This window comes from Scyliorhinus canicula, chromosome 3, assembly GCF_902713615.1.
Source record: "Scyliorhinus canicula chromosome 3, sScyCan1.1, whole genome shotgun sequence".
NCBI classification, from domain to species: Eukaryota; Metazoa; Chordata; class Chondrichthyes; order Carcharhiniformes; family Scyliorhinidae; genus Scyliorhinus; species Scyliorhinus canicula.
The window spans coordinates 55,113,439-55,137,782 of NC_052148.1; the positions used below are offsets into that span (position 1 = coordinate 55,113,439).

The 24,344-nt window shown below is 45.3% G+C and overlaps 1 protein-coding gene across 6 annotated transcripts in view; it reads left to right on the forward strand.

Moving 5' to 3' along the window:
* Positions 1-24,344, forward strand: part of LOC119962662 (WD repeat-containing protein 7) — an 869,538-nt gene that overhangs the window by 166,942 nt on the left and 678,252 nt on the right. For all 6 annotated transcript variants that reach the window (XM_038790561.1, XM_038790562.1, XM_038790559.1 and 3 more), the window contains one exon: positions 15,411-15,606. In XM_038790561.1, the coding sequence (XP_038646489.1) occupies positions 15,411-15,606 (196 nt within the window). The remainder of the gene's footprint in view (positions 1-15,410; positions 15,607-24,344) is intronic.

Consider the following 24,344-nt stretch of genomic DNA (forward strand, 5'->3'; position numbering starts at 1 on the left):
AGGTTCCTTTGACAGCACCTTGCAAACCCACGACCACTACCTTCTCGAAGGAGAAGAGCAGAAGATACCTGGGAACCCCACCACCTGGAGGTTCCCCTTAGTCACTCACCACCTCGATATCCCCAAAATATATCGCTGTTCCTTCACTGTTGCTGGGTCGAAATCCTTGAACATTCTTCCGAACAGCATAGTGGATGTACCTCCACCTCAGACTGCAGAGGATCAAGAAGGCAACTCACCACTACCTTCTGAAGGGCAACCAGGAGTGGGCAATAAATGTTTGCCGAATTAGCGACACCCACATCCCGTAAATGAATTTTTAAAAAAAGATGCATTGGTGGAACACACCCAAGGCTTCTTTGGCAACATCTTCCAAACCCTCAACCATCTAAAAGGTCAAGAGCCACCACCTGCAAGTTCTCTCCAAGTGACAGTCCATCCTGACTTGGAAGCTGCGGTTTCACTGTCACTGGGTCAAAATCCTGGAACTTCCTTCCTAACTGCACTGTGCATGCATCTAGACCACACAGACTGCAGTGGCTCAAGAAAGTGTCTCACCAGCATCTTCTCATGGGCCATTAGGGATGGACAATAAAAATGTTGATTTAGCCGATGATGCCCACAAGCCTAGAATGATTAAAACGAACGTGAGGAATGGGAAATAAATGCTGGCCTTGCTAGCAATATTCATATCCCATGAATGAATGAGTTCATGAAACCAATGTTTGGCAACCCCAGAGGAAATCTCACTTTACATTTACCTCTTCAAAGCAGCATATTGTGAGCACAAAGTTTACCGTTGATGAAACAGCAACGTAGAAGTAGTATTCCTAATATTATTCACAATATACTTCTATAATTATCATTTGGGTGTAATTTTTGTGTATTTCTACATATTTATATTTCTCTATATTAATCTGTTTACACTTAATACATAATACACAATGTACATTTTTGCACTTGGTACACAGTCAGTTTCCTCCCTTCCATCCAGTTAGTTGCAGAGACCACTTTCTTCTAGCACTGGAATGTTTTCCCTAGTTACTTTGTCCTTATCATCTTCCTCCTTGTTTTCATAATTCCTTTCTTTATCCATCTCCTTTTCCTCTCCAACTTTAGCCCTCTCTTGCTTCCTTTTTCTTCTAACCTACAATTTTTGTCTCTTGGTGTATTGAGCCTCCTATTCCTGAGGTACACTGTTGCCTTGATACAATCTCTTGGTATTTTTTGAAGGGTTGTCATTTTAGTGTCACTTGTGAAAAACTGTTATTTTCTGACATTTGGAGATCAAGGAACACTTTGAAGCTAGCTTTTCATCAATTGTATGTTTGTCCTGCAGATGAAGTGTGCAACTGCTACTTTTAAAGCTGCCATATACATTTTCAAACTGTATAGTGCAACTTGGCTTATGCAGCGTTTATTGAACATTGTCCACCTTGTGCCCAAAAAGCCTTATGCTCTTGTAGCCTGGGTGGGAACTTAATTGGATAATTTTTAAAAGTTTTAAAGAATATTTTAAAGTGTTTAAAAGATTATTGTGGGCATTTATTCCTCCCTGGAATGTGCACTTCGGATTTCTGCACCAACATTTTGTCTTTCACTGAGCTAGAGTTCGCCCTTGTCACCTAGGATATGATGAGAGAGCTGCTGTTTATGGCAGTCAGCAGAAGTGGATATTTCTAGCATTCCGCAAGTCTTTTTTTAATAAACTCTGCCCTAAATGTAAATAAGTGAAGTTGTGTCTCTGCCTATATTACCTATCATAATCCAGCATTACTGTCTATTCCAGCTACAAAAATTACTTTGATGAGACTGAGACCTTACCCCCTGGGATAACCGTTCAGAGTGGTTTTAGATCCAAATTTCCATTTAGATTGACCAATGGGGATTTTGTTTCCCGAAATGTCTACAGCTCTTAGTATCAAAGGGTTCTGAAAAGCCAGCTATCCAATTTTGCTTGAAAGTACAAAGGCGTGCTTTCAGAGGTGGGATCCATGTCACTTGGGTATATATAAATGCACTCACAATGATGGATTTCCTTTGCACCTGATTCTTCCTCCCTATGCCGTCAATCCAATTTTAAAAGTAAAAACACGGACATTTTCAAATTCCTGTGGAAGGGCCATGACCACTGATTCAGACAGGCACCATGTAGCTTCAAGCACACAGAGACCCAAAATTTAAGACCAATGAATTACACTGTGCTTTCAGTGGGTTTAAAAACTGTTTCCTTAAGAATTCAAAAAATTATCCTTGAAGAAAGGAACTGTACCCAACTGAATTGTATCTATGGCACTCCCTGTAATCTGCTGTGATATTGCAGATGGGAGTCCAGAGCAAGTCTAGGTGTAGCAGGGTTAGAATATGGGGGTATTTGCAATAGCATATGCATATATTTAGTCCCCATTTTAGATCTGTGTGTTCTGTTAGTAATCTTACATTTCTTTCAGAAATTCTTATCTCCACATTAATACTGAAAACTACTTCCGTAAACTCATTTAACTGTATTGCAAGAGGAATGGGTGATAGACGTAGGAATGTTTTGCTACCGTTGTATAGATTATTGGTGAGACCAGATCGAGAATTTTTAAAAATTCATTTGCGGGCTGTGGGTGTCGCTGATTAGGCCAGCATTTATGCCATCCCTAGTTGTCCTCCAGAAGGTGGTGGTGAATTACTTTCTTGAATCGCTGCAGTCCTTCAGATGTAGGTACATCCACTGTGCTGTTTAGGGGGAGGTTCTAGGATTTTGCCCCAGCAACAGTGAAGGAATGGCAATATATTTCCAAGTTGGGGTGGTGTGTGACTTAGAGGGGAACCTCCAGTTGGTGGTGTTCCTAGATATCTGCTGCTCTTGTCCTTCAAGATGGTAGTGGTCGTGGGTTTGGAAGGTGCTGTCTAAGGAACCTTGGTGAGTTACTGCAGAGCATCTTGTAGATGGTGCACAGGCCTGCCACTGTTTGTCGGTGGTGGAGGGTTTGAATGTCTGTGAAAGGAGGAGCAATCAAGTGGGCTGCTTTGTCCTGAATGGTGTCAACTTCTTGAGTGTTGTTGAAGCTCATTCATCCAGGTGTGGAGAGCATTCCATTACACTTCTGACTTGTGCCTTGCAGATGGAGGACAGTCTTTGGTGGTGTCAGGAGGTGAGTTACTAGTTGTAGGATTCCTAGCCTTTGACCTGCCCTGGAAGCCACAGTATTAATGTGGCTAGTCCAGTTCAGTTTCTGATCAGTGGTAGCCCCCAGGATGTTGATTTTGGGGGATTCAGCGATGGTTAGATCCTCTCTTGTAAGAGATGGTCATTGTCTGGCACTTGTGTGGCGCAAATATACTTTACACTTGTCAGCCCAAGCCTGGACATAGTCCAGGTCTTGCTGCATTTGGTCATGGATTGCTTCATTATCTGAGGAGTCGCGAATGGTGCTGAACATTGTGCAGTCATCCGCAAACATTCCCACTTCTGACCTTATGATGGAAGGCAGGTCATTGATGGAGCAGTTGAAGATGGTTGGGCCTCGGACATGACCCTGAGGAACTCCTGCAGTGATGTCCTGGAGCTGAGATGATTGACCTCCAACCATCACAACCACCTTCCTTTGTGCCAGGTATGACTCCAACAAGTGGTGCGTTTTCCCCCTAATTCCCATTGATTCCGGTTTAGCTCGGGCTCCTTGATGCCATACTCGAGTCAAATGCTGCCTTGATATCAAGGGCAGTCACTCTCACCTCACCTGTGTGCGGTTTTGCCTCATTTAAGGAAGGATATATTTGTTTTAGAAGCAGAGAACTTTTATTCGACTGATTCCTATGATGAGATGGTTATCTTATGAGACAACGTTGGATTGGCCGGGCCTTTTTCCATTGGAGTCAGAGATGTGAGAGAGACTAGAGCTTTTAAAAATAAGGAATCTCCCAGTTAAGATGGAGACGATGAGAAGTTTTTTTTCTCAGAGGGTAGCAAGTCTGTGGAACTCTCTTCCCAGAGAGAGGTCGAGGCAGGGTCATTGAATATTTTTAAGGTAGAGATGTGTAGATTCTTGACAAACAGGGGAGTCAATGGGTATCCTTGTCGGCAGGAAAGTGGTGTTGAACTCAGTCTTCACATTGAGGATACCTTCCATGTTGTGTGGCACTGATATCATTCTAAATGGGATACATTTTGAATAGATTTAGCAACTTGAGACTGGGCAATCTTGTGGCCCAACAGCAGCAGAATTGTACTCTACCACAATCTGTAACACAATCCCCCGCTCTACCATTACAACCAAGCCAGAGGATCAACCCTGGTTCAATGAAGAGTGTAGGAAGGTATGACTGGAACAGTACCAGGTATACCTAAAAATGAGGTATCAACCTGGTGAAGCTGCAACATCGGACTACTTGTGCACCAAACAGCATAAACAGCAAGTGATAGAGCTAAGTGATCCCACAACCAACAAATCAAATCTAAACTCTGCAGTCCTGCTGCATCCAGCGATGAATCTGTTAGGGGCAGCACGGTAGCATAGTGGTTAGCACAATTGCTTCACAGCTCCAGGGTCCCAGGTTCGATTCCCAGCTTGGCTCACTGCCTGCGCGGAGTCTGCATGTTCTCCCTCTGTGTGTGTGTGTGTGTGGTTTCCTCCGGGTGCTCCGGTTTACTCCCACATTGCAAAGATGTGCCGGTTAAGTGGATTGGCCATGCTAAATTGCCCTTAGTGTTCAAAATTGCCCTTAGGGTTGGGTGGGGTTACTGGATAGGGTGGATGTGGGCGAATTAAGTGGGGTGCTCTTTCCAAGAGCCGGTGCAGACTCGATTGGCCAAATGGCCTCCTTCTGCATTGTAAATACTATAAATTCTATGAGGAATGATGGTGGACAATAATAATAATTGCTTATTGTCACAAGTAACCTTTAATGAAGTTACTGTGAAAAGTTCCTAGTCGTCACATTCCGGCGCCTGTTTGGGCAGGAAGGTACGGGAATTAAACCACTCCATGGAGCAGGCGGCTCCACACATATCATCACCCTCAATGATGGGCGAGCCCAACGCTTCAGTGCAAAAGATAAGGCGAAAGTACTTGCTATAATCTTCACCAGAATCACAGAATACTATAGTGCAGAAGAGACTCTTCGGCCCATCAAGCCTGCACCAATGAATGAAAGGCACTGACCTGTCCACCAAATCCCACTTGCCAGCACTTGTCCCATAGCTTTGAATGTTATGGTGTGCCAAGTACTCATCCAGGTACATTTTAAAGGGCATTAGGCATCCTGCCTCTACCACCCTTCCAGGCAGTGCACTTCAGACCGTCACCATTCCCTGGTAAACAAACCTCCCACCCCTCACCAGAAGTAACGTGTGGATGATCAATTCCTTCCTCCTTCCAGGATCCCCAGCATCACAGTTGTCGGTCTTGAGCCAATTTGATCTACTCCATGTTATATCAAGAAATGGCTGAAGGCTCTGGATACTGCAAAGGCTGTGGGCCTGGTCAATAGTCCAGCAATAATACTGAATACTTGTTCTCCAGAACTTTCCACACTCATACCCAAACTGTTGCTGTACAGCTATAATGCTCGCATCTACCCAACTATGTGGAAAATTGTCCAGTTATGTCGTTTGTGTAAAAGGCATGACCAATTCAACCTGGCCAATTGTTTTACTCTCATAAAGTGCTGGAAGGGATCATCAACAGTGTAATCAAGCGGCACTTGCTCAGCAAAACCGGCTCAGTGTTGTACAGTTTGGTTTTCACGAAGGTCACTCAGCTCCTGCCCTCATTACAGCCTTGGTTCAAACATGGACAAAAGAGCTGAATTCCAAAGGTGAGATGAGAGTGACTGCTCCGACATCAAGGCAGCAATTAACTGAGTGTGGCATCAAGGAGCCCTCGCAAAACTGGAATCAAAGGGAACCAGATGGAAAATTCTCCAGTGGTTGGTCTTACAGAGCACAAAGGAAGATGGTTGTGGTGGTTGGAGGTCAGTCATCTCAGTTCAGGGACATCACTGCAGGAGTTCCTCAGAGGACTGTTGAAATACAACCGGCCCTGGACAATATTGAGGCTTGGGTTGACGAGTTGCAAGTAACATTTGTGCCACCCAAGTGCCAGGCAATGACCATATCCAGCAGGAGAGAATCTAACCACGCAGTCTTGATATTTAATGGCATTGCCATCAGTGAATCCCTCATTGTTAACAGAACTGCAGAAACTGAACTGGACTAGCCGTATAAATACTGTGGCTACAAGAGCAGGTCAGGCTCAGAATCCTGCGGCGAGTTACTCACCACCTGACTTCCCAAAGCCTGTCAACCAGCTACAATGTACAAGTCAAGGCTGTGGTGGAATACTATCTCTTTGCGTGGATGAATACAGCTTCAACAACACTCAAGAAGCTTGACTCCATCCAAGACAAAACAGCCTACTTAATTGGCATCCTTTTCACGAGCATTCACTCCCTCCAATACCGTCTCACTGTGGCAGCAATGTGTACCATCTAGAAGATGCACTGCACAATCTCAACAAAGCTGCTTGCACAGCATCTCTCAAACCCATGGCCGCTACACCACGGTGGCACAGTAGTTAGCACTGTTGCCTCAAAGCTGCAGGGTCCCGGGTTCAATTCCAGTCTCGGGTGACTGTGGGGTTTGCACTTTATCCACATGTTTGCCTGGGTTTACTCCGGCTGTTCCGTTTTCCTCCCACAGTCCAAAGATGTGCAGGTTCAAAGAACAACGAACAGGATAGCACAGGGACAGGTCCTTTGGTTCTCCAAGCCTGCACCGACCATGGTACCTGCCTAAACTAAAACCGTCTGCCCTTACGGAGTCCATATCCTTCCATTCCCACCTTATTCATATATTTGTCTAGCTGTTCCTTAAATGCTGCTATCATACCTGCTCCTCCCACTGCCCCAGGCAGCGCGTTCCATATATTTACCACCCTCTGTATAAAAATACTTGCCTTGCACATCTGTTCTTAACTTTTCCCCACGCACTTTAAACCTATGTCCCCTAGTACTTAACTCTCCTACCCGAGGAAAGAGCATCTGACTGTCCACTAGTCCATGCCACTCATAATCGTGTTGACCTCTATCAGGTCGCCTCTCAACCTCCGCCGTTCCAGTGAGAACAGACTGGGTTTATCTAACCTCTCCTCATAGCTAATGCCCTCCATACCAGCCAACATCCTAGCAAACCGCTTCTGTACTCTCTCCAAAGCATCCACATCCTTCTGGTAGTGTGGCAACCAGAATTGTACACAATATTCCAAATGAGACCTAACTAAGGTTCTGGACAGTTGCAACATGTCTTGCCAATTTTTATATTCAATGCCCTGACCGATGAATGCCAACATTCCGTATGCCTTCTTGACCACAATAACCGCATGTTTGCTACTTTCAGTGATCGGTGGACATGCACGCCCAGATCTCTCTGCCTGTCAGTATTTGCAAGAGTTCTACCATTTACTGTTCCTACATGCATTGGACCTTCCAAAGTGCATTACCTCACACTTGTCCGCATTAAACTCCATCTGCGATTTCTCCGCCCAAGACTCCAACCAGTTAACCTGCTGTATCCTCTGACAATTCTCTTCACTATCCGCAACTGAACCAATTTTTGTGTCATCTGCGAACTTGCTGATCAGACCAGCCACGTTTTCTTCCAAATCATTTATATACACCACAAACAACAAAGGCCCCAGAACTGGGGCGGAATTCTCCGACCCCCCCCCGCAAGGTCGGGGAATTGCCCGGGGCCGGCGTAAATCCCGCTCCCGCCGTGGCAGGAATTCTACGCCACCCGGGAATCGGCGGGGGTAGGAATCGCGCCCCGCCGGTTGGCGGGCCCCCCGCAGCGATACTCCGGCCCGCGATGGGCCAAGTCCCACCGCTGTCAGGCCTCTCCCGCCGACTAGGTTTAAACCACCTCTGTGCCGGCGGGAGCAGGCGGCGCGAGCGGGCCCCGGGGTCCTTGAGGGGGGGGGGGGGGGGGCGCGGGGTGATCGGACCCCGGGGCGTGCCCCCACGGTGGCCTGGCCCGCGATCGGGGCCCACCGATCGGCGGGCAGGCCTGTGCCGCGGGGGCACTCTTTTTCTTCTGTCGCCGCACCTTTGAGGAGGCCCGACGCCGGAGTGGTTGGCACCACACCGCTACGCCGGGGCCCCCGCCCTGCCGGGTAGGGAAGAATTTCGCCCCTGATCCCTGTAGAACTCAGCGAGTCACCGCCTTCCATTCAGAAAAGCACCCTAATACTGCTACCCTCTGTCTTCTGTGCCCAAGCCAGTTTTGTATCCAACTTGCCAGCTCTCCTCTGATCCCATGTGACTTCACCTTTTGTACCAGTCTACCATGAGGCACCTTGTCAAAGGCTTCACTGAAGTCCATGTATACAACATCTACTGCCTTTCCCTCATCTATCATCTTTGTCACTTCCTCGAAAAACTCGATCAAATTAGTGAGTCATGACCTCCCCTCACACAACCATGTTATCCATCACTAATAAGTCCATTTATTTCCAAATGTGAGTAAATCATATCTCTAAGAATCTTTTCCAATAGTTTCCCTACCACTGATGTAAGGTTCGCCGGCCTATAATTTTCTGGATTATTCCTGCTGCCCTTTTTGGAACAACCTTGGCTACTCTCCAGTCCTCTGGAACTTTACCTGTAGCCAATGAGGATACAAAGATTACTGTCAAGTCCCAAAAATGTCCTTCCTTGCCTCCCGCAGTATTCTGGGGTCGATCTGTTCAGGCCCTGGTGACTTGTCTACTTTAATGCTTTTTAAGATGCCCAACACCTCTTTATTAATATCAACATGAATATCTACCCTATACTTCTCATCCATCAAGTCCATCTCTTTGGTGAACACTGAGGCAAAGTATTAATTTCGTATCTCTCCCATTTCCTCTGGTTCCATACATAGATACATAATATCCTTGAATGGACTAACCCTTTCTCTGGCTACCATCTTGCTCTTTGCATATATATAATACATAGAATTTTTTTTACATAGAATTTACAGTGCAGAAGGAGGCCGTTCGGCCCATCGAGTCTGCACCGGCTCTTGGAAAGAGCTCCCTACCCAAGGTTAACACCTCCACCCTGTCCCCATAACCCAGTACCCCACCCAACACTAAGGGCAATTTTGGACACGAAGGGCAATTTATCATGGCCAATCCACCTAACCTGCACATCTTTGGACTGTGGGAGGAAACCGGAGCACCCGGAGGAAACCCACGCACACACGGGGAGGATGTGCAGACTCCACACAGACAACGACCCAAGCCGGAATCGATTCTGGGACCCTGGAGCTGTGAAGCGATTGTGCTATCCACAATGCTACCGTGCTGCCACGGTATAGGATTAGGAAAACGCTTTAGGATTTTCCTTAATCCTGTTTGCCATTGACATTTCATGACCCCTATTAGCCTTCCTAACTCCTACTTTAAGTTCCTTCCTACTTTATATTCTTCAAGGGCTTTATCTGCCCTAAGCCTTTTAGACCTTAGGAATGCTTCCTTTTTATTTTTTACAAGATTCATAATATCCCTCGTTATCCAGGATTTCCTATACTTGCCACCCTTATCTTTCGTCCTCACAAAGGGCTGGTTTAACACTGGGCTAAATCACTAGCTTTTTAAAGCAGACCAAGGCAGGCCAGCAGCACGGTTCAATTCCCGTTGCCAGCCTCCCCGAACAGGTGCCGGAATGTGGCGACTAGGGGGTTTTCACAGTAACTTTATTTGAAGCCTACTTGTGACAATAAGTGATTTTCATTTTCATTTTTCATTTCATTTTCAGGTACATACTGGTCCTGAACTCTAATCAACTGACATTTGAAAGCCTCCCACATGCCGGATGTTTCTTTTTCCCTCAAACAGCCTCGTCCAGGCAACACGCACCAGACCCTGCCTAATGTTGTTGTAATTAGCCTTCCCCCAGTCTAACACCTTCACCTGAGGACCCCTCTTGTCCTTTTCCATAAGCAGCTTAAAACTTACAGAATTATGATCACTGTTCCCGAAATGATCTCCTACTGAAACGTTGATCACCTGGCCGGGCTAATTTCCCAGCACCAGGTCTAATATGGCCCCTAACTGAGTTGGGCTACTTACATATTGTTTCAGGAAACTCTCCTGGACGCTCCTTACAAATTCTGCCCCATCCATGCATCTAGCAGTAAGTGTGCCCCAGTCAATATAGGGAAAGTTAGAATCACCCACCAGAACAAAGCTATTGTTTATGCATCTTTCCAAAATCTGTCTGAATATCTGCAGCTCTATCTCCCTCTGGCTGTTAGGAGGTCTGTAGTAAATCCCCAACATTGTGACAGCACCCTTCCTATTCCTGATCTCTACCCATATTGCCTTGCTGCCTGAACCCTCCAAGGTGTCCTCCCTCAGCACAGCTGTGATATTCTCCTTAACCAATAATACAACTCACCCACCACTTTTGCATCCCCCTCCATCCTGCCTGAAGCATCTAAATCCTGGAATGTTTAGTTGCCAATCCTGTTCCTCTTTCAACCAAGTTTCTGTAATAGCAACAACATCATAATTCCATGTACTAATCTAAGCTCCAGGTTCATCTGTTTTACCTAAAATACTCCTCACATTGAAACTAACGCACTTCAGCCCACCAGCCCCTCTGCGTTGAACAATCACTCCCTGCCTGCTCTTCCTCTTAATCTTACTGGCCTTGGTCTGTAGCTTTCCCTCAGTTATTTCTCCCACCGACCTACTGCTCTGGTTCCCACCCCCCTGCCATACTAGGCAGTTTAATCTGTTTCTCTGCCTTCCACTTTTCTCCTTAATAGCTTTTGATTCTGTCCCGTCCTTACTACCCTCTGACTTCCTGCATTGGTTCCCATCCCCCTGCCACATTAGTTTAAACCCTCCCCAACAGCGCTTGCAAACAACCCCCCTAGGTTAGGTGGATTGGCCGTGCTAAATTGCCCCTTAGAGTCCAAAAGGTTAGATGGGGTTATTGGGCTACAGTGATAGAGTGAAGGCGTGGGCTTAAGTAGGGTGCTCTTTCCAAGGGCCGATACAGATTCTATGGGCCGAATAGCTCTGTAAATTCAATGATTCCATGAGAAGGATCAAGGGCAGCAGAGACATCGGAATGCCACCTGCAATTTCCTCTCTTCAGCCAAAGACCATCCTTACTTTGAAATAAATTGCTGTTCCTCTACTATTTCCAGGCCAACATCCTGGAACTCTCTCCCAATTACACTGTGGATGACCTACACCACATGAACTGCAATGGTTCAAGAAGGTGGCTCATTGCCGTCATCTCGAGGGTAATTAGGGATGGGCAGTGAATGATGGCCGGGGCGGTGAATGATGGCCGAGCCAGTGACACACATCCCTTGAATGAATTTTTAAAAAAAATTTGAGTGCAGGTTAGAAATTGTAAATTGTTTTATCTTTCTGACTTTGAATGGTAAAGTTGATATTTTCTTTGTTCTAAGCCTGTGGAATCTTATGGCTTTATTCACTGGGCAAATGTTTTGAATTTCAAAGTTTGTCTACTGCAAATAAAATGTTATTTATTAGCCCCGAAACGAGTCTGACCAAAAACTTGGCTAACTGCCCACGATCATTTATTTCTATAAACCCTTGGTCAACTCTCATTATCAGTTTTAAAATCACTTCTGACTTTAACATTTTCCACCTTTTCAGTTCAAATTTGTTGCTGCTGTTCTTTTGTGAACCATTCCACGAAATGGCAGATATAATACAAATATTCTAAGTATGGTACAATATCATGCCTATTGTGGGTCTAGGACCTGGATTCTTGTACCTTAGCCCACCTACCTTGAAGTTCTAGATGGTAAGGAATATGTTTGGGCAAAGAAAAACAGGTTAGGTGGGGTTAGGCCATCGGGTCGGGGAGTGGCCTAGGTAAGGTGCTCTTTTGGAGGGTTCGTGCAGACTCGATGGCCCAAATGGCCTCCTTCTGCACTGTAGGGACTCTATGGACGTTATTTGCTAACTTTGAACTATCAAATCCATTTAGTGCCGTCATATAATCATTCTTGACTTTTCAAGAGCAATCCATCATCATTGAACCCATGTTGGCTCTCCAGAGCAATCCAGACAGTCCTATCTCTCCGCACTATTCCTGTAACACTGTACATTTAAGAGCCCATCTAGTGTCCTTTTGAAATCCTTCATTATTTCTACTTCCACTACTTTGGTAGGCAGAGAGTTCCAAGACATGATCACTCATTGCTTTTTAATAGGTTCTTCCAGTGGTTAGCACTGCTGCCTCACAGCACCGGGGACCCAGGTTCGATTCGTCTGCGTGGGTCTCGCTTCGCAACCCAATGATGCGCAGGATAGGTGGATTGGCCACGCTAAATTGCCCCTTAATTGGGGAAAAAAAAGAATTGCGTACTCAAATTTTTAAAAATAATGGTAAGAGATTCTTTCTCACATCATTCCTCCATCACTTGCCCATAACCTTAAATCTGTGTTCCCTGATTCTTGTACCTCAACTAATGGGAACAATTTTTCTTTGCCCCCTTATCTAAACCTGTCATAAAATCATTCCTCTCTGCTTCGCTTCAAGGTAAAGAACTCCAGCTTCTCCAACCTAATCTTGTATCTAAAAATCCCTCATTCCTTGAGCCACTCTGGTAAATTTCCTTTGCCTCCTCTCAAGGGCCCTCACATCATGCCTGAAGTGTGGGACTTGGTATGGCTTAGGTCACAGGAAACTGAGCTTTGGATGAACGGAAGTTTGCAGTATAGAAAGCTGACTGGGAGATTCGGGAATAGTATGCACTTTTTTTTTAGAAAACATTTTATTGAGGCGTTTATAATTTTAACATTTAAACATTCGAAACAGCAGAGCGGACTGACACACGCAACAACATCACAATAACATACCCAACTCCCCCCCCGCCCTACCTCCTGACTGCCCAAATATTAGATTTCCTGCCCTTATTCTAAATGCCTCCCTTTCCACCTTCTGCTGACGGTTAGTTTTCCTTAAAGAAAACTGCCACCTCCGAGCGAACCCCTGAATTGAACCTCTTAAGGCAAACCTAATCTTCTCCAGCCTGAGAAACTCTGCCATGCCACTAACCCACACTCCTGACTTTGGAGGCTCCGAGACCCTCCATCCCAGCAAAATCCATCTCGGAGCCACCAGGGATCAAAGGCCAGTACGTCAGCTTCTCTCCCCTTCTGGGCCTCCGGATCCTCCGACACCCCAAATATTGCCATCTCTGGACTCTGAGTAATGCTCCCTTCTAGGACCTCTGACATGATGTCCGCAAATCCCTGCCAGAATCCCCTCAGCTTTGGACACGCCCAAAACATGTGTACGTGATTCGCTGGGCTTCCCCCACACTGCCCACACCTGTCCTCCACCTCCTCAAAAAAACTAGTCATCCGGGCCATAGTCACCTGAGCCCTATGGACCACCATGAACTGGATCAGGCTAAGCCTGGCACACGACAAGGATGAATTGACTCTTCTCGAGGTCTTTTCCCATAGTCCGACTTCCAGCACCCCTCCCAACTCTTCCTCCCATTTCCTCTTCACCTCCCCGATTGGGACCCCTTCCCACTCCATCAATTCTTTATATATTTCCGAGACCCCCCCCCCCCAAAACCACCACCACCACAACCCATGTTTTTGACATCGCCTTATCCTGCAGTCCCCTTAGAGGGAGGCGAGGTAAGCTTGTAACCTGCTTCCAGACAAAGTCCCATACTTGCAGGTACCGCAATCAGTTCCCACCCGGTAACTCAAACTCCTCCTCTAATCTCTCCAGGCTTGGAAAACCTTCTTCAATGAAGAGATCACCAAATCTCTCAATCCCTGCCTGCAGCCATCTCCGAAAGCCCCCGTCCAGCCCTCCCAGAACAAAACGGTGGTTTTCACAGATCGGTGACCACACAGATGCCCCCTCCAGTCTCATGTGCTGCCTCCATTGCCCCCACGCCCTCAGGGCTACCACTACCACTGAGCTGTGGAGTACTGAGCCGACAAGAATGGAAGATATGGCGTTAACAAAGCCTCCAAGCTTGTACCCTTACAGGATGCCGGCCCCACTACACACTTTCTAACCATCGATATATTCATTGCCCAGTAATAATTAATAAAATTCGGAAGGTCCAAACCCCCCATCCAGTGCCCCCATTCCAAAAGGACCTTCCTCGGGGCCTTACCAGCCCATACAAAACCCGGGATCACTCCGTTCATCTTCCTGAAAAATGCCTTGGGGATAAAAATTGGAAGACATTGAAACACAAGTAACAATCTCGGGAGCATTGCCAAGGGCTCTATGGCCAGGGCAAATAGTAGTGGGGAGAGTGGACAGCCCTGTCTTGTGTCTCTACACAAACTAAAATATTCTGACCGGTTCAGGTTGGCATTTGCCAGTGGTGCCTGATATAACAGCTGGACCCAGTCAACGAATCCCTGCCCGAACCAAAACCTTCCCAGGATATCCCACAGCTACTTCCACCCTACCCGATCAAAGGCCTTTTCTGCATCCATGGCTGCCACCACCTCGACATGGCGGCCCTCTGCTGGTATCATTAAAACATTTAAGAGCCGTCTAATGTTGGACGTCAGGTGACATCCCTTCATGAACCGCGCCTGGTCCTCCCCTGTCACCTCCAGGACACAATCCTGTATGATCTTTGCCAGCAATAGTATGCACTTTCAACAGTGGGCCAATTGCTGTTCTAAAAGTAGATTTTGTTATTTTTAATGTAATCTTATCCAAGCTTATGTTCTTGAAACTAAGATCCATAATTTCCTGGCTCCCCAACGTATGATTTGGGATGTACTCCAAAGATGCGCTGAGGAATTCCCCTCTGAAGTTTTTAGGGGTTTACCCGGCAATTCCGAAGGGCTAACTTCTCCCGGGACGATTGCACTGTTTGGGGAAATATCCAACAAAGCGATTTAAATCTCTTAACTTTGGATGGTTCAGCCAGTTTTACACTGTTAACTTCAACATAACTATTTTAAAGACCCAGACTGAGCCCCGCATATGACAGCAACCCCCCTTACATCCCATGTTGGAATCCTACATCCCAGATAGTGCCGTAAAAAGGGGTCGAGTCTTCCTTCACTCCATTCCTTTCACACCTTGTGGCCGGAGCTGGGGACGCAGTCTCATTTGGCCTGAGTCACAAATGTCGGGCAAGACAGGCGCTTTAACAATTCAGCGGAGTTGCAGTCTGCTGCTGATTGGCGCTCCGAGGAGTTGCAGTGAGTTTAATTAGTCTATTAGCAATTTGTATTTTGGCCTTGTATTCTAAGGTCAGTCTAATTAATTTTCACTTGTCCTATTCAAAACAGAAAGTAGTTCTTTTCAGTAAACATGTCTCCAAACAAAAGTATCTCCGTAATATTAAAAAGTGCATATTTTTTCCTTGTTGACTTTGGCTGTAGTCTCGAGTACAGTACTGTATCTGCTCAGTCGCCAGCGACCATTCAGTGGGTCTTCTCAGCCTCCGAGACAAGAAGTGCATTATGCTGGCATCGAGGCATCTATTTCCTATTCAAATTATCAAGTGGAGACCTTCTGATGATTACCTCGTGGTTGGGTGTTCAGATGGATCGGTGTATGTTTGGCAAATGGACACTGGTGAGTACATACTTCGCACTTTGAATGTCTGCACATATTGTCGTTCAGTCTAATGCTGGCCAGAAGCTGAACACTGAGAATTTTAAGTCCTCAGTTACTTATGTTAAGCTGTTTACGATAGACACAAAGCTTAATTTTTCTTTAAGAATGATAATGGAGAAGTTTACAGTTTGACCTTTTAGATAGGCCAACAAATCACCTATTTAAGTGGAGTTCCATTCGTTACCTTCCAAGCATAAGTTTTGTGGAGGTGGGGTAAAATTAAATGTACACACAGAGTCGAGGAGAAATTGTTATGAGGGGCATGGGTTAAGAGTTTATGGAAATCAGGTTTTTGAATTGCTAACGGCAGGTGTGTTTCAATGTCTTATTGTACAAAGTTATCATAGAATTTACAGTGCAGAAGGAAGCCATTCAGCCGTCGAGTCTGCACCGGCCTTTACAAAGAGCACCCTACTCAAGCCCACATCTCTACCCTATCCACGTAACCCAGTCATCCCCACTTAACATTTTTGGACACTACGGGCAATTTAGCATTGCCAATCCACCTAACCCGCACATCTTTGGATTGTGGGAGGAAACCGGAGCACCCGGAGGAAATCACGCAGGCACGGGGGGATCGAGCAGACTCTGCACAGACAGTGACCCAAGCCGGGAATCGAACCTGGGACCCTGGAGCTGTGAAGTAACTGTGCTAACCACCATGCTACCGTGCTGCCCAATCTGTTGACTGACAGTTAAGCCATCTGAAAGATGGTTCAGGCAATTGACGAAGTATGCTGGCATCTTCACACTATAAAAATACTTAAATGCCTGTGCAAGGGGAAACTCTGGGACAACAAAAAGCCAGTGTGAATAAGCATAGGTATTGATGATTACCTCTATTCTAGTTTTCTATATTTTCTGCCTTTCATTTCTATTGTATGCCCATGTTGTAATTAATTTAGATTTATTGTTACATGTACCGAGGGACAGTGAAAACTATTCTGCGTATAGTCCAGGCAGATCGTTCCATACATGAAAAACAGAGGACATATGATAAATGCACAATGTAAATACATAGACACGTATCCAAATTCTTTTTTTCCAATTAAGAAGCAATTTAGGGTGGCCAATCCACCGACTCTACACATCTTTGGGTTGTGGGGGCGAGACCCATGCAGACATGGGGAGACTGTGCAAATTCCATACTGACAGTGACCCGGGTCCTCTGCCCTGTGAGGCAGCAGTGCTGCCCTGATAAATACATAGACATAGACATCAGGTGACGCATATGGAATGTAGTGAGTACGGTGAAAGAGATGTTGGAAGGAGGATCTTTGGGAGAGAGCTTGCAGAACATTGCCACGCTCCGGCACCATCTAATCAACAATCTTTGCTCAAAGATTTTGGAAAGGTTACTTAGGATTTTGTGCATTGAATGTGGTGCTTAAGTTAAGCAATTGGGGCCTTATTGCACCATTTTTCTTAGTTGTAATTCTATACCTTGTGAATAAATGCGAGCTGGAATGATGGACCTGACTGTATTTCCCTTGTCTTTGTAAGATGTCATGGTAGTCAGTCTCATGTGAATCTCTCACTAAAATAACTAATTAAAATGCAGATGAAGCTATTGAGGATAATAAGTACTTTTGCTGCCATAACACATTAGTTGACACTCATTGGTACTACTGTGATCTGTCAGAAGGTTGATTGAAACTCATCTCCTTACTCTGTCTAGCCAGCAAATATTTTTAATACTTCTAATACAAGTTTCGCATGACAGGATAAGCCACCTATGATGCCGAGTGGAGAAATGAGTTGCCTCCATTGTTGTCATCAACAATGTTCCTAACTATGTTGGTAAACTTGGCTTAGCTGTTAGTGACGTTACCAGAGTCAACAGTTCATGTACAGCAAACCCCACTCTCTGTTTCAGCACAAAACGTTGACTCATTAGAGCAACACTGAGAGGATGTTATATTATCGGAGGCGTTGATTTCCAGATTAAATGTTAAATCAGACCCTGTTTGGCTTGTCAGGTAAATGTAAAAGATCCCTGACACACTCAGAGATGCAAAAGGATTTGTCTTGATGCCTTAGCCACTATTCCTTCTTATACAAACACCACCAAAAATATGTTAGCAGACCGCTTATTTATTTGCTATTTGTAGGACAATTCTATCTTTGCTTCTATTTGTGCATTAAAATTCTCTGGTTGAAAATAATTCTCCTCAGCTTCCCTCTAATCCTTCAGCTTGTTCCTTCAAATTTATGCCCCAGTCATTGATCTCTTGGCTCAGGCATGTAAGTCCTTCCTGACCACACTATTGAGCCACTTCATAATCTTTATACACCTCAATTAAATCTTCTTTCAGCATCCCCTTCAAAAGAAAACAGCCCCAGTTTACCTCATTGTTCCTCAAAGCTAAAACTTTCAATTTCTGTCAATATCCTAGTAAAACTGTTTTACCTTGTCAAGCGTGATCACATCTTCCTTGGAATGTGATGACCAGAAATATATGCAGTATTCCAGCTGTGGTCTAACTGATGTTTTACACACTTCAAGCCTAATCTCTCTTCACTATTTTCTATGCCTCAGCCAGTAAAGGAAAATGTCTCGTTTGCCATCAAACAGCCAGGCTTTCATGAAGTGCTTAATGACCAATGAATAACTTCATCGTGCAGTTTTAATCCTGTGTCTTCTGCTCTCGTTGGTATGTTGAACTTTGAGTAATATTCTAGGTGTGTGGGTCTCAACCCCCATATCCCAAAGATGTGAAGGGTAGGTGGATTGGCCACGCTAAATTGCCCCTTAATTGGGGAAAAAAAGAATTGGATACTCCAAATTCATAAATGAAAAACAAATTCTGGGTTTGATCTTTTCACTTTCTTCTGTATAGCTGATACAGCTTTAGCTCTTTTGCTTTTCACGTGTAATCATTTCTGTTGCTCTTTTTGAATGTGTGCATGCATATTGATCAAGACTATCTGCATGTGGTACATTATCCACATGCTTTTAGAAACATTTTAGCTTCCTTGTATCACATCTCCCCATACTCTTGTCCCCTCACTCTTGTCCCCTCAAGTCAGACCACACTCATCAATCATGAATTCCATGACACTGATGTCTCATCTTATCCCTAAATCCAATATTTACTCTTAATTCTGAAGGAAAATTTATGATAGCCAAATAATTTAAAAATATTCTGTGCATAATCATGAATGTGAAGGATATTAATTACCACTTGGACACGAACAACATCAAGTACTTCCAGAATAGGTATAATGTGTCACACCCTGTGTAAATAGAAAAACCATAATGGATCATAGATTATGATTTATATCCCACAAAGAGATGACCTTAGTGAATTACGCAAATACCACAAATGGAGTATGGATTCAATGTCAAGGATCTTCATGACGTGCTCTGTCAAGGTAAATTAAAATAGGATGTGAATTTTAAATGAGAGCTAAATACATTCACAGGTTTTGGATTTATTTAGACAATATCACCGAAGCCGAAAGATGAGAGGCATGTAAATGAGAAAAATAATTCTGGGAATATTTGTGAACAGCACAAGATTAAGAGGCTGGAAATTCTGCGGTGAATAAAGCACGCCTGACTCCCCATGTCTGTCTACCATTTAGAAGGCGCAAGTAAGTTAGCAGTGCAGTCGAATAATCAGTCTGGGAACGGTGTCCTGCCACCATCAGCGTCGCAGTGAAGCTGTCTGGTAATGGTATGCTATCGCAGTCAGTATCACAGTGAAGGGGCGAGAGGAACAGCAGTGAGGTGAGAGGAGCAGTGCAACTGGGCAAGAGGAGCAGCAGCGAGGTGAGAGGAGCAGTGCAACTGGGCAAGAGGAGCAGCAGCGAGGTGAGAGGAGCAGTGCAATCGGGCGAGAGGAGTAGCGGTGGGGCGAGTGGAGCAGCGCAAACAGGGATGAAACTGCATGGCATGAGAGTGGTAAAATGACATCATGCTTTACATGCGCTGACAGGCAGAATAATGTTTGTTAGTCCCCATCCTCCAGCAAGTCTGGTCTCCAGTCGTCTTGGATTTCCCTGCCACTGGGCCAAGACCTTGCTCTGCTGGGATCGTGAATTGGTTTGTGTGTAACGACCTTCCCACGTTTAAAAAAAAATCTACGCGCAGCCATCTTCCACCCCACCCACCCACCCAAATGAATTTCATCACCTGGAATGGCAGGACCCTTATGGACAACCCCAACAGCAACAGACCTGAATGCTGCACCGCCATCCAAGTCCGGGAACTCCGGTGCCACAACATTGACATCACCGCCCTGAATGAGAGACAACTGGCAGGAGAAGGCCAGCTTAAAGAACAAAGTGGCAGATACCCCTTCTTCTGGAAAGGCAAACCACGGGGTTGGCTCCACCCTAAAAAACAAATTGGTCGGTCATCTCAACAAATCCCCCACTGGGGTGAGCGAACGCCTCATGACCCTACGACTTACCCTGCCCCAGCAGCAGCACATCACAGCGGTCAGTGCCTAGGCCCCAACCCTAGATGCAAGGATGAGACAAAAGAGCCATTCTACTCCAGCCTCAACCAATCGTCCCGTATCCCAAAGGGAGACCAGCTGATTCTCCTTGGTATTCCAGGTCTAGGGAATAGTAGTTCGCCAGGGTCGCCACGTCTGAGCACCAGGAGGTGTTGATGAGGAGTCAAACCCCTCCACCCTTCGCCTTGCCCTATGATGCATTCACCCGGTGAATTGAGAAGCCCTCTGGTTGTATGGCACAGTCTGTTGAACCAGGAGTGAGCCATGTCTCTGTGAAGCAGGGCACTCAGCAGTCTGCTCACTTCCCTCTGAGAGGGATGTCGAGCGTTAAGTTCGTCCAGCTTGTTTTCGATTGCTTGAACGTTTCTCAGGAGTATTCTGAGGAGAGAAGACTTCAAACCGTTGTCAAATCATGTTGTTTTAGTTTCACCTGCAGACTGGCACGTTTCCCTCCTTTCCTTGGTTGGTGGCTGCTTCTGGGTGGTCCGGGAATTTGCATGCATCACAACATTGTCAATGCTTCAAAAGTATTCAATTGGCTTTTAAGCATTTGGGGACATCAGAAAGACATGGGAGATAGCGGGCGGCATTCGCCATCCCGCCACACCGGTTTTCAGGTGTGGCATGCCCCTGCCGGCAGCGGAATTCTCCATCCTGCCAGCTGGCCAATGGGGTTTCCCATTGTGGTCTGCCCCATGCCGTCGGGAAATCCCCGGGTGTGGGTGCACTGCCGGCGCAATGGAGAATCCCGCCAGCGGAGAATCCAGCCCACTATGTAAGTGTAAATTTTTTATTTCAGTGTACAAATTATATAGTCACATGGTCGATGCTCCACTTTTACAATCCTAATAACAATTCTAATGGATTAACAAAATTATACATCCCAGATCAGTATGTCACCTGTTAAATAGATGGTTTTGGGCTTTAATAACGTTTTCATAATTTCAAGATGTTTACTGTCATGAGATGAAAAATTATCTAATTTTATCCTACCAAATACAGAAGCCGACAATAGTTTTATGTATAATATATTTTGAATATGTGAAACCGTGAATTGTATAACTGGGATATTTTTCAATGGTTAATAATATTCCTTAGCTTTTCTTTATAATTGCAGCATTACTCATCGGGGTATACCATATGCTGTAGAGACTTGATTTTATTTCAGCGCAAGGGAGAAGCATGAATTGGGTGAGCGGCTGATTAAATGTGGTGGCTTCCCGATAGTCAATTATTAATGCAAAAGACTTCTCAATCTAATGTTCTGTGGGGTTCCTTTCAGTGCAGAAGATGGGATTACTTTTCGGAACTGTCAAATTGCATAACAGCTTGCTGCATATAGTGTTTGCAGTTTAAGTTGTGTTCAAGTCTTTTATGCTCTAGTTAGAATAGTTTTAAATTAGTTTGCTTTTCCACTTCTGTGATGGTGAATATTGATAAACTCCAGTTATAGTATCTCGGTAGATTTTTTTCTAATGTACCTTCTTCCCCTCCCCCACTTCCCAGAGGACCAGTCCACTTCACCTACTTACGTAGGATCTTGTTCAGTTGAGCTTCAATGAGCTTATTGCCTGAAGCGAAGCCTTGGAAATTCTCGTTTAAATTGCATTTATTTAATTGCTGCTGTAAGTGTGCATAAAGACAGAAAATATAGACCATTCATCTCAATGCAATTTTCATTTCTAATAAATCAAGTGTGCACATGTTGAAAGTCAACATTTCAGGCTACATTAGACACATTAACTGCTCTTGAAAACGGAGGGATAAGAACATAGTTTGAAGGGCATCATAGTCCACTGAGTGTGTCACAAACTTGAAGAGTTTTCTATAGTATGTTCTGATGTACTTATGCACATTGCTGAAGGCAATTGGGTTGAATTGATAAGATGGTTTTATGAATTATTCTATTTGAAAGGTGATAGTTAAAAGTATTTTGAATTATTTGCTTGTGTTTGACTTTGGGAAGGCTGGAATTGTGGAGTTATTAACAGACCAGATTTTGAATGAAAAATAATAGTGTTGCAACAAGGCACACCATTATTGATGTGCAAATTGACCACAACTTTCAAGGAAGAAACACCCAGGTTGCTAATCGCCACAAGCTATTGACTGACGTACGCAGCTCAGCTATTAGCTTGCGCAAAAGGCAAGTTTTACTTAACTGTCCAGCGGTTTTCATGAATTTGCTGCATTTGCAAGTTAATTGTCCCATAAACTCGCCATAATTTAAACAGAGGAATATATATGTGGTGGCTCAAGACGTACATAGGAGGCTTCCAGTAAGAAACCAGGAGCTTTGTTGATGGGACACGAGTTAGGTAACAGGCACAGAACACTATACAACAGGGCTTTACACTTCAGCTCACTGGTCCACACTGCCCAAGGTCCTGTGCAAATGCCCCATCGGCCAGGGTTTGTGTGCTCCCAAGGTGACCGCGTGGCCTACGGAGCCCACCCCCTTTTAAGGGACCAAGCAAGCACATCCCCCCCCCACCTGAAATCCATTAACATACTACCCAAAAACTATATACAAAAGTTATCATTATTAATGGGGATAACCAACGATAGAGAGTCCATCAAAAAGTCAGACGCTCTGGAGACCTCCAGGTCTCCCAAACCTCCATAGCCCTGCCACAGGCTTGATGCTCTTTTGGGTGATCGGGTGGTCCACATTCGATGCCACCTCAGGAGGGACCACTTTGATGCCTGGTGAACTAGCCTCACTGCCTTAGACAGAAGCAGCAGGTTGAATAGAAACAGGAGTCCCTGGGTGCCCTTGGCTGGACTGAGTTACAGGAGTATTCACAATGCTCACTGGTCTTGTCGACTCCATAGAACCATATAATCACTACAGTGCAGAAGGAGGCCATTTGGCCTGTCAAGTCTGCACCAACCCTCTGACCGAGTACCACCCTATCCCCGAACCCAGTGAACCCACCTAACCTTTTGGACACTCGGGCAATTTAGTATGGCCAATCCACCTAACCTGCACATTTTTGGACTGTGGGAGGAAACCCATGCAGACACTGGGAGAATGAGCAAACTCCACACAGATAGTCACCCAAGCTTGGAAATGAACTTGAGCCCCGAGGGCTGTGAGTCAGCAGTGCTAACCACTGTGCCATTCCATGTTGTGGGTTGCCACCACGCGATGACTCAGGTGGTTGACTTGATTTTTATTGGTCATCCCATTAACGTCCACCACATAATACATCGGCCCTGACTGCGTCCCATGCCGGTGCTGAAAAGCAAGTCGCTAACAACAGGGCGCAACACTGCACCCTTGCCGAGGCTAAGAACAATATGGGTGTATCTTTCTTTTAACAGGCTCAGTAATGGCCTGTGATCAGTCACTATGTCAAAATGTTGTGCATACACAGACTAGTGGAATTTGTTCACTCTGAATATAACTGCTAAGCCGCCCTAAATCTGGGCATAGTTTGTTCTGAAAGGGTCCTTGAGGCAAACGATGGGGTGTTCTGAACTATCTACCATTTTGTGTGATAAAACAGCCCCTACTGTAAAGGGATGCACCACATGTCAACAAGATTGGTTTCCCTGGATCAAAATGAGCAAGGGGGCTGACAACTGTAAGGCTTGGTTCACAACTTGTAAGGAGGCTTCTTCTTAAGCATTTGTTCATTGCCAACGCTGATACTTTATTAATATTTGGTGTAATGGTATCAATGTTGTGAGTAGATTCGAAATAACCCTTCCATCGTAATAGGGACTGGTTTAGCACAGGGCGAAATAGCTGGCTTTTAAAGCAGACCAGGGCAGCCAGCAGCGCGGGTTCAATTCCCATACCTGCCTCCCGAACAGGCGCCGGAATCCCAGGAATGGTAGGCCTAACATACGATGAACGTCTGAGGATCGTGGGATTATATTCATTGGAGTTTAGGAGGTTGAGGGGAGATCTAATAGAAACGTACAAGATAATGAATGGCTTGGATAGGATGGACGTAGGGAAGTTGTTTCCATTAGCAGGGGAGACTAGGACGCGGGGGCACAGCCTTAGAATAAAAGGGAGTCACTTTAGAACAGAGATGAGGAGAAATTTCTTCAGCCAGAGAGTGGTAGGTCTGTGGAATTCATTGCCACAGAGGGCGGTGGAGGCCGGGACATTGAGTGTCTTTAAGACAGAAATTGATAAATTCTTGATTTCTCGAGGAATTAAGGGCTATGGGGAGAGAGCGGGTAAATGGAGTTGAAATCAACCATGATTGAATG